The sequence below is a fragment of the Neophocaena asiaeorientalis genome, unplaced genomic scaffold, assembly GCF_003031525.2.
Source record: "Neophocaena asiaeorientalis asiaeorientalis breed wild unplaced genomic scaffold, Neophocaena_asiaeorientalis_V1.1 scaffold223, whole genome shotgun sequence".
NCBI classification, from domain to species: domain Eukaryota; kingdom Metazoa; phylum Chordata; class Mammalia; order Artiodactyla; family Phocoenidae; genus Neophocaena; species Neophocaena asiaeorientalis.
The window spans coordinates 629761-641293 of NW_020175045.1; the positions used below are offsets into that span (position 1 = coordinate 629761).

Genomic DNA, 11533 nt, shown 5'->3' on the forward strand with positions numbered 1-11533 from the left:
AAAAAAAAAAAAAAAACCCAATAAAAAAGACCAATAAAACCAAGAGCTGTTTTTTTTTTTTTGCAGTACGCGGGCCTCTCACTGTTGTGGCCTCTCCTGTTGCAGAGCACAGGCTCTGGACGCGCAGGCTCAGCGGCCATGGCTCACAGGCCCAGCCACTCCGTGGCATGTGGGATCTTCCCGGACCGGGGCACGAACCCGTGTCCCCTGCATCGGCAGGCGGACTCTCAACCACTGCGCCATCAGGGAAGCCCTAAGAGCTGTTTTTTAAAAATATAAAATTGGTAAGCCTTTAGTCAGGCTGATCAGTTAAAAAAAAAAAAAGAGGATCCAAATAAAATAAGAAAAAGGAGAAATGAAAAATGATATTGCAGAGATACAAACAACCATAAGAAAATACTACCAACAGTTATATGCCAACGAATTTGACAATCCAGAAGAAACTGCTACATTTCTAGAAACATACAAGTCCAAGACTGAATCAAGAAGAAATAGACAATCTGAACAGACCTATCACTAGTAGTGAAATTGAATTAGTAATTTTAAAAACTCCCTGGGCTTCCCTGGTGGTGCAGTGGTTAAGAATCTGCCTGCCTATGCAGGGGACATGGGTTCAAGCCCTGGTCCAGGAAGATACCACATGCCGTGGAGCAACTAAGCCTGTGTGCCACAACTGCTGAGCCTGCGCTCTGGAGCCTGAGAGCCACAACTACTGAAGCCCGCGTGCCTAGAGCCTGTGCTCTGCAGCAAGAGAAGCCACCACAATGAGAAGGCCACACACCACAACGAAGAGTAGCCCCTGCTCACCGCAGCTAGAAAGAGCCCATGCACAGCAATGAAGACCCAACTCAACCACAAATAAATAGAATAAATAAATTTATAAAAAAAACAAAAATACAAAACTCCCAGTGAACAAAAGTCCAGGACCGGACAGCTTCATGAGGGAATTCTGCCAGACATATAAAGAAGAGATAATACCCATCCTTCTCAAGCTGTTCCAAATAACTGAAGAGGATGGAACACTCCCAAATTCATTCTATGAGGCCACAATTACCTTGATACCAAAACAAGACGAAGACACTACAAAAAAAGAAAATTACAGGCCAATATATTTGATGAATATAGACGCAAAAATCCTCAACAGAACATTAGCAAACCAAATTCAACAATAAAAAAAGATCATAGGGAATTCCCTGGATGTCCAGTGGTTAGCACTCCGCACTTTCACTGCTGAGGGCGAGGGCTCAATCCCTGGTCAGGGAACTAAGATCCTGCAAGCTGTTCAGCACAGCCACACACACACACAAAATCATACACCACGATCAAGTGGGATTTATTCCAGGGTCACAAGCACGGTTCAATGTCTGCGAATCAATCAGTGTAATACACCACACTGACAAAAGAAAGGATAAAATTCACACGATCATCTCAATGTATGCGGAAAAGGCGTCTGACAAAGTTCAACATCCGTTCATGATAAAAACCCTCATCAAACATCTCTCAGAGGGAACACCTCTCAACATAATAAGGGCCATTTATGACAAACCCACAGCTAACATCATACTCAACAGTGAAAAGCTAAAAGCTTTTCCTCTAGTATCAGGAACAAGACAAGGATGCCCACTCTCATCACGTCTATTTAACACACTATTGGAAGTCCTAGCCACAGCAATCAGACTAGAAAAATAAATAAAAGGCATAAAACTTGGAAGGGAAGTAAAATTGTCACTATTTGCAGGTGACATAATACCATATATAGAAAACCCTAAATTTTCCACCAGAAAACTATTAGAATAAATAAATTCAGTAAAGTTGCAGGATACAAGATTACTATTCGGAAACCTGTTGTTTTTCTATACGTTAGTAAAGAACTATTAGAAAGAAAAAGCAAGAAAACAATCCTGTTAAAATCATGTCGAAAAGAATAAAATACCTAGGAATAAACTTAACGAAAGAGGTGAAAGACCTGTACTCTGAAAGCTATAAAACACTGACAGAGGAAACTGAAGATAATACAAAGAAATGGAAAGATATCCTATGTCCATGAATTGGAAGAATTAATATTGTTAAAATCTCCATACTACCCAAAGCAATCTACAGATTTAATGCAATCCCTATCAAAATACCCACGACATTTTTCACAGAACTAGAACAAATAATCCTAAAATTTATATGGAACTACAAAAGACCATGAATAGCCAAAGCAATCTTGAGAAAAAAGGACAAAGCTGGAGAGAGCTATCATGCTCCCTGGTTTCAGACTATACTCTACTACAAAACTACAGTAATCAAAACAGTATGGTACTGGCACAAAAACACACACATAGATCAATGGGACAGAAAAAAGAGGACCCAGAAATAAACCCACACACTTACAGTCAATTAATCTACGACAAAGGAGGTAAGAATACACACACACACACACACACACACACACACACACACACACAAACAATGAGGAAAAGACAGTCTCTTCAATGAGTGGTGCTGGTAAAACTGGACAGCTACATGTAAAAGAAAGAAATTGGAACATACTCTAACATCATATACAAAAGTAAACTCAAAATGGATTAAAGACCTAGATGTAAGATCGGAAACCATAAAACTCCTAGAAGAAAATACAGGCAGAACACTCTTTGACATAAATCATGGCAATATTTTTTTTGGATCTATCTCCTAAGGCAAAGAAAGCAAAAGCAAATATAAACAAATAGGACCTAATTAAACTTAAAAGCTTTTGCACAGCAAAGGAACCCTACCGAATGGGAGAAAATTTTTTCAAGTGATATGACTGATAAGGGATTAATATCCAAAATATATAAACAGCTCATACAACTCAATATAGATAAAAACTCAATTAAAAAATGGGCATAAGACGTGAATAGACATTTTTCCAGAGAAGACATACAGATGGCCAATAGGCACATTAAGGGATGCTCAACGCAGCTGTCAGAGAAATACAAATCAAAACCACAATGAGATAACACCTCACACCTGTCAGAATGGCCATCATCAAAAAGACCACAATAACAAATGTTGGTGAGAATGTGGAGAAAAGACAACCCTAGTTCACTGTTGGTGTGAATGTAAATTGGTGCAGTCACTATGGAAAACTGTGGAAGTTCCTCAAAAAACTAAAAACTGAACTACCATACCATCCAGCAACTCCATTCCTGGGTATATATCCTAAGAAAACAAAAACACTAATTTGAAAAGGTACATACACCCCAATGTTCATAGCATTATTTACAACAGCCAAGATATGGAAGCAACCTAAGTGTCCATTAACAGATGAATGGATAAAGAAGATGTGATTATATATAGATATATATATATACACAATGAAATATTACTCAGCCATAAAAAAGTGAAATTCTACCATTTGCAACAGCATGCATGAACCTGGATGATATGCATAGTGAGATGAGTCAGACAGTGAAAGACAAATACTGTATGTTATCATTTACAATGCAGAATCTAAAACATGCAACTAATGAATACAACAAAACAGAAACAGACTTATAGATATAGAGCACATACTAGTGGTTATCAGTGGAGAGTGGGAATTGGGGAGGGGCAAGATAGGTGTAGGGGGTTAAAAGGTACAAACTATGTATTAAACAAGCTATAGATATATTGTATAGCACAGGGAATATAGCCAATATTTTAGAATAATTTTAAATAGAGCATAATCTATAAAAATATTGAATCACTATGTTGTACACCTGAAACTAATATTGTAAATCAACTATACTTCAATTTTTGAAAAAAGATATCTATTTTTCTTTAATACAGCTCTCCTAAATTCAAGTGAACTTGAATTGGAATACTGGAACTTGAATATTGGAATATCTGTCCAGGATTGAAAGAAATACAGACTTTTTTGGACTTGGTGGGGAGACGGTGCTACAAATCCTCAAAACACTTGCTTAACACACTTTCAGGGGTTATTCTGACCATATCAAACGTCTACCCTGTTTACAGCCTTTTGAAACTAATATGCATTCAAGATCTTGCTTCCCTAAGATCAGAGAAGCCTCAACCAGCCTAATCCTTCCCAGCAACTAGTCCAGCTCCGAATCCAGTTTTTTTTTTTTTTTTTTTTTTTAAAACCATGGTTCTGGCCGCATTTTCTTCTCTTAAAGTAGCATCAAGTCATGGGGTTTTAGTCCGAGCTTACATCTGCTTTCTCCCATGAGTGGCTAGTTGATGAGGAAGGAGCTACCGACTTAGTGAGAGTCCAGAGCCAGCTCGGGGTCCTAAGACGCTGGGTAATTTCTCAATACATTCAATGCATCCACAAGAGAGCGGATCTTTCTATATAACAAAATCCTCCATGGCTCCCCAAAGCCCTCGCAAGGTATCGAACTCATGGGCTTTGCACAGGGCTCGCCATGGCTCAATCCAGCAGGCTCTCCAGCGTCTTTCTAGCTTTCTTGACCCTGAAGCAACTGACAGCTCTGGACCCCACTTCCTACCAGACGTGGGGTCCGCAGCCGACAAGCCTTTGGCCAATCCATCAGCGGGGGCCCACCCCACTTCATTTCCACTCATCCTTCAGAGCGTTCTCAGGAGCCACCTCCTCCGGGGACCAGCTCGACCCTCCCCGGACCTCCTCACGCCGTGCCTGGCCCGCGTGGCCTCCCCGACCCGAGTCTCTAAAGTGGGTTCAAAGGGGGCTCTTTCGAGTCGCCGCGCCCAGGCCCGGCTCTGAGACCCACCACCAAGTGCCCGAAGGGAAAAGCTCGGGCGCACCTGGCCTGGCGGAGCAGACTCTCCTCCCCCGTCGTGAACATCCTGCCGCCGCCGCCGCCGCCGCCGTCGCCGCCGCCGCCACAGCCCGGAGAGCCGCCCTGCCGCTCCGCACGCTGGCGACTCCGGGAGAAAAGCCCGCAGCAACGCCGGCTTCCGGGTCGCGTCCCGTGCAGCGTCCCGTGGTGCATCACGTGAGCAGGGGCGCACAGGCCGTCGACCAATGGGCTTTGACGGAGCGTCTCAGCCGGGGGCGGGGCCTTCAGCGCGAGGGCTGCCGGTCGGGGCCGCGTTCCGGCACTTTGGACCGCGGGATTCCGGGACCTCGAGACCCCGGAACCTCCGCGCCCCGGAACCATGGCACCCGGCACCCCGGTGCAGCTCCGGGCGCTGGGTGCCCGGGAGCTGTTAGGAGCGGCCTGTCACCGCCGGGCCTCAGCTCATCGCCCCAGTTCTAGGTTCTGTTCCATGAACACAGTCCGCTCCGCCGCCTGCAGGTCCCGTGTTCAGTGCGGCTTGAATATACGACACAGACTGCGCTCGTGGGCTGGGTCCGTGTCCTGCAGTTTGCAAGGAACAGCTGCAGCTGTCAGAAGTTCTTTTTTAAAGCTCCCATTTCATTTTGCACCCAAGGTAGGCAGTACCTGCTGCTTTAAAAAATCTTATTCAATCCCCACCATAATCACAGACTGTCAGTATCTCGTCTTACAGATAAGGCAACATGCTCAGAGAGGGAAGGTCAATTTCTAGTAATTCTGAGAGGTGTGTTGGCCACAGTATTTCCACCCTGCAGACTGCGCGGGGACACAGGGCGGTCCTCTGGGCAGTGATAATCCAGCGTGGTAAATGCTGTTACAGCCTAAAACAGGAGGAATACTTCGGGAAGGACAGGTGCCTAAGATGAGCCCAGAGGGTGTCAGACCAAGGGGTGGGAGGGGATGGCCTAGGCCAAGCTCCTGAAGGGAGCACGAAGGCCTGCTTCCTGTGGCTTACATGCACCTCAGGGGAAACCTGCTTCTGGGCAGCAGAGTAGAGAATGGACTGGGGGGCCGTGGGGTGGGTGGGTGGAGAGAAGGGGTTGGTCCCGGAGAGGGAGGGAGGCTCCCTGAGCTAGGTAAGGGCCACGTGAATGGAGACGTAGGCTGATTCAGTAACCGTTCAGGGGGAATTTGTAGCACCTGGTAACATGGACTTGGGTGAGAGGAAGAACGGAAAAACCAAGGGCAATAGCAGGTTTCCGCTTATGGGGTGGCGCCATTCACTCGACCTCGGGGCAGGAGGATGAGGAGGTTTGTGGAGTCATTCATTCAAGGAACACGCAACGACTGAGTTCCTGTGCTGTGCTCGTAGTGTTTTAGGTTCTGGGGAATGGGGACCGCGAGAGGCCAAGTCCCTGCCCTCATGGAATTTACAGCCAACAAAAACGACCATTATCAAATATACAATCACACACGTAAGCCTAGTGGTGAAGTGCTCTGAAGGGGCCATAAAGCCGAGTAAGAGAAGAGGGTTGAGGGAAAGTTGGATGTTTTTGGATAGGGAGGGTCAGGGAGGCCTTGGAGGGATGAGCAGTGGGGAAGACCCAGAATGGAGGGGAGGGGCGGGGGCGGGGTGGTGAGATGCTCTTACAGCGCCCAAGTGGAGATGTTGCGGGTGACTGGTGCCGAGGCTGAAGAGCCGGGAGCCAGTGGCGGCGGGTGAGGCGGTGAGAACGCATCTGCCCCGAGAGCGCATGGAGCGAGGCGGGTGCCCCCCGAAGAGCCCCAGGGTGAAGAGGAAGGGAGCTGGCAAAGGAAGCCTGGTTACAGGCCGTCTTTCTGGGAAGCCTGCTGAGCACCGCACCTTGGCCGTCTCACCTAACATGGCCGTCTCGCCCTGAGGAAAGCGTAATTGTTATCATTTTCAAGGATGAGCTGGCTGAAGCTAAAAGACTGGCTAAGGGCCCTCATACGTGTAGGCGGAGGAGGGACCGGAACCAGCACCCGGACTCCAGGTCAACGCCTGTAGCCGCTCTGCCCGCTGCCTGCTGAGCAGTGGCCAGCGAAGCGGGAGTCCCAGGTGCTGCAGGGAGGCCTGAGCGAGGTCAGCACGGACTCCGTGCACCTGGCGTCTGTCGGAGGCCCGTCTGGGGATGCAAAGCAGGTATTTCATTAGAAGATTCAATATAAATAATTGCATGGGCTTCCCTGGTGGCGCAGTGGTTGAGAGTCCGCCTGCCGATGCAGGGGACACGGGTTCGTGCCCCGGTCCGGCAAGATCCCACATGCCGCGGAGCGGGTGGGCCCGTGAGCCATGGCCGCTGAGCCTGCGCGTCCGGAGCCTGTGCTCCGCAACGGGAGAGGCCACAACAGTAAGAGGCCCGCGTACCGCAAAAAAGAAAAAAAAAAAAAAATTGCAACCAGGTGTGGAAGAACAGAAGGGGCAGGCAGCAGCTGCTTCTAATGCTGGGGGAACAAGGGGGAAGAGGGTGGAATGGTGAAAGCCTAGGGCTGGGCCGAGGGGTCCCGCAGAGCTGAAACTGACCTGGGAGGAGGCCCCCATGGGCTGGGACAACCCACTGCTGTCAGCTGCTGTTGCCAGGACGTTTCCTGGAGGTGAAGAAAGCCGTGGAGAACAGGAAGCAGCCTCCGGCCTTCCAGGCCCCGTCAACGCCCCGCGTCAGGCCGCCCGCCAGGGAGGAGCCGGCACAGCAGAGACGGGCTTGCAGAGGCCCAGCCCTGGAATCGTGGAACAGCACAGAAAGTTGGGTCTGAAGCTACCAGACAGTCGCTCCATGATGACACGTGGTTTTGGTGGGAATTTGCTGGTTTACTTGAGCCGTGGCCTACAAATCAAACGCAAACGTAACTGCCTTTGGACCTACAAAGTGTGAGACCTGGAAAGGAGCTCGAATACTGCTTCACAGACACACACACACACACACACACACACACACACACAGTTTATTAAAGTAAAACATCTATCTATAAGGCACACAAATCTGAAATGAGCTCAGTGATGTCTCACTTCTGTGACTCCATGGTCTGCTGGTAGACCGCTAACTGGCTCTGCTGTGGGTGTGGGGAGGCCCATCTGCAGTGTTCGATAATTTCCGTGGTGTGAACACTCCCACAGTGGCGGATTTCAAGCTGCCGGCGTGCTGTCGCTGGACAGCTGGGAGCAGGTACACAGTAGGCAGCGCCCCATCGGACGGTCTGTCCACCCCGCGGGCTCAATCCACACGAACAACCTCGAGAGCAGCAGTAATAGTAAAATAATAGGGAGCTGTGAATTGAGTATTTATTACCTTGGGTCTTAACGTAATATTTTTACAGTATTAAGTTTACGTAAGTAAAATTTTAATAATGGCTTTGGTGAACAGTTAGCTCTCAGAATTCCTGAAAACTGAACATGCAGCTCTCGCAAGCTGGCCCCAGCACTCGCTGTGAACCTGAGTGGCCACGGCCAGGACTCAGGATTCGGGACGCCTCCCCCTCCCCGCTGGCTCCCCTCCCCAGAGGCAGCCGCTAGCCTCGCTCTCCTCACCAGAGATCAGGTTTGCCTCTTTTTACACTTCATACAAATGGAACGCACAGTACTGCATTTTGCCTTCACGGGGATGCCGTGAGGCTCATCTGTTGTAGGATGACAGCAGCTCTTACTGCCGGGTACTTATCAGTGTGTGACCGTATGAGTTTACCACAACTTCTCCATTCTACTCTTGACGAATATTTGGTTTGTTTCCAAATTTCGGCAATAGTGATTACAGCTGCAATGTGCAACCTGGCTTTTGGTGGGGATATGCACTCGCTCGTCTTTGGTACTCACCCAGGTTCACAGGGTAGCTTAACTTCTATTGAGAACCATGTGCTCTCACACACTCACACACACACCCCAAGTCATATTACCAAGGGTAATATTTGACTATTTCTTACAAAATTTACATTTGTGTAAAATGCTATTTTAAGGTCTTACTAGTGAGAAATGATTGTCTTAATCAAAAACAAAACTTAAACAACTTAAACAGTTTTAAAAATGCGAATTAAGGACTTCCCTGGTGGTGGAGTGGTTAAGAATCCGCCTGCCAATGCAGGGGGCACGGGTTTGGGCCCTGGTCCGGGAAGATCCCACGTACCACGGAGCAACTAAGCCCGCGAGCCACAACTACTGAGCCTGTGCTCTAGAGCCCGCGAACCACAACTACTGAGCCCACGAGCCACAACTACTGAAGCCCAGGCGCCTAGAGCCCGTGCTCCACAAGAGAAGCTGCCGCAGTGAGAAGCCCGCACACCGCAATGACAAGTAGCCCCCACTCACCGCAACTAGAGAAAGCCCGCGCACAGCAACGAAGACCCAACGCAGCCGTAAATAAATACATAAATAAAAGAGGAAATTGTTAAAAAAGATGCTAATTAGCCAATATAACTCCTAAAACTCATTATTCTCACTCTTGCTTGCTCTCTAGCTAAAATCCTAACCTGTGATTAATCTGTCCCTGTTGTAGGGAGGCTTCAGCTGGAGCGGTGGTGGAGCACAAGCGGGAGGAAGAGAAGTGCTCACACCTTAGCACCGTGGACCACTGTGAAACCTGAGAAAGGCACGTTATCAGCTGAACGAGGGGATGAGTCCCACGCACAAACATGAGGGAACCTTGAGGATCATGGATTTGTGACAAACCCCAGGTCGGAGCCAGTCCGCGGCACCAACGCCCAAACGTCCCCTTCCGGTGACTGTCAATCCAGCAGCGCCCCAAAAAGCGCAGGCGGTGATTTCCCCGCAGCTGAGGGGGCGGAGCTGCCGCTCCCAAGACCACACAGAGCCCGGTGTCGTTTCTTTAATATATAATTTTATTTCTGGTTATAGAAACAAATGCTAAGAGGAGAAACAAAACTTCCCCATCCACATACAACGATTTAATAGATAAAAGAACAGTTAAAATAAATGAGAAACAAAAAGTAGAAATTTTAAACTTTGTTATAGCTTTAAAACATTAACGTCTGGTACAATTAGAAATCACATTCAGATCTCAAACTTTAAAAAAAAAAAAAGTATGGCTCCTTATTAAAAAAATACTGTATCCCATTTGAAATGAAAACGCAGGCCGGCCCAGCTGCGGTGGGCCCCACCCCGTCCTCTCGTCCCCGTGCCGGGGTTTGTGCCGACCCTCCTGGGTGTCCCACAGGCCCGATCACACTCACAGGTGGTGCAGCTTCCCATCCAACGCTCCGGGACCTAATTCACTGTACAGGATACCACCACTTTTTAAAGCACTGATGATTAAACATATTGTGAAAAATACTCTAGACAGACACCATTAAAAAAAAAACAACCACCACTCACACAGACACGCCCCTAACAACACCCGCCCCCCCCAAATGATCTTTACAGGAGAATTCTGTGTCAGAGAAGAAGGAACAATCCGTGCTGGGTTTAACCCTCCCCCACGTGCACCAAGCTGCCCAAGGTCAGGGCCCGAGTGTAAGCCACGAGCAGGGACACACTTTCTTCTTTCCTCCTGGATCCCCGTCCTGAGCTAGAAATCGAGCCAGTTCTGGGCTACAAGGTATTCAGAAAGCCCTTCCTGAAAGGAAGCTGGGAGGGGAGGAGGTAAGGGCCAAACTTAAAGTGTTGGGAGTTTTAAATCCTATTTTTACTGATTAAAAAAAATTTTTTGGACCAGAAATTTAGAGGCTAAGATCTTAAGAGGCCACAGGTGTAGTTCGATCCCCTTTAGGCCAGTTAACTTCATGCACAAAAATTCCATTTCAGAGTCACAGGCCTCATTCCAGCTCAGCCAATACGTTCAGAATTTGGGGACAGGTCACAGCACTCCTCGTGGCTCTGGGCAACAGCTCAGAGGAGCAAGTCCTATTACTGCAGGTAAGAAAACCTTTACACAGGAAGCACAGAATCTTTTTAAAGTGTCAGACCACTGGAACGTTAACCCCGGGGGCGGGGTCGCAGGTCTAAATGGCCATGTCCCTCTAGGGTCTGGCCTCCCCTGCACTTTTTACTGTTTCTGACACAGAGTAAACCACCAATAAGTATTTGGACGAATCAAATGAGCCAACGATTCCGGAAAAGATTCTCAAATAAAGAATAATGAACTAGAATTCTTCCAATTCTATCTTGACTCTTAAAATAACCGGGTTGGGGCAAAAAGGCGAGAGTAGTTTGGAGACCTCTCACGTCTCCCTTGGACGCGAAAGGGAGACTAAAACCCAGAGGCATAAACCGAAGACACCCTGGCTCATCCGGCCGGGGGTGCGGGCCCCGTGCAGCCAGTTTTGGGCACGTCAGCCCAAGTGGAGAAGCGTGTCCGCTTCGTCTTCTCTCGACCTCTTCCCAATCGCTACCAGCATGGTAAGCAGGTACAAGGAATGAACGAAATCCTCTGAGTGGGGCTCCTCCCTGGAGAGAAAGAAAGAAGCCTAGAAACAAAGTGACTGCTGCCTTCACTCTCTTCTAAAACATTGAGCAGCGAAAACCGTTAGGGAAAGGAAAAGACACCGAGGGTCCTGAGGCTCGCTCGCTCGAGGAGTTCTTCATTCCAGCCCTGCGTGAGAACACAGCACCAGCGCCCTGCTCCTGGCCAGCGGCCAGTCCGCAGGAGGCCTCCCGTCAGCAGGCGGCAGGGGCACCGTGCTGCTCGGGTCAGGAACAGGGACAGTTTTCCCGACAGATTGGACCTCCCACAGCGGCTGCTCAGACATCCACTCGGATGTGATGGGGACACGGGGTTCTCGTCACACCCAGAGGCACCAATCCTTCCAACCTCTCTCTTCTGCTGAGTTGCCCTGGG

General features: G+C 48.4%; 1 protein-coding gene across 1 annotated transcript in view; it reads right to left on the reverse strand.

Annotated features, from left to right (window-relative positions):
* Window positions 1-4912, reverse strand: part of AP5Z1 (adaptor related protein complex 5 subunit zeta 1) — a 19249-nt gene extending 14337 nt beyond the window's left edge. The window contains exon 1 of the mRNA XM_024763530.1: window positions 4756-4912. Within this exon, the coding sequence (XP_024619298.1) occupies window positions 4756-4796 (41 nt within the window). The 5' untranslated portion in view covers window positions 4797-4912. The remainder of the gene's footprint in view (window positions 1-4755) is intronic.
* Between the last annotated feature and the right edge of the window lie 6621 nt (window positions 4913-11533).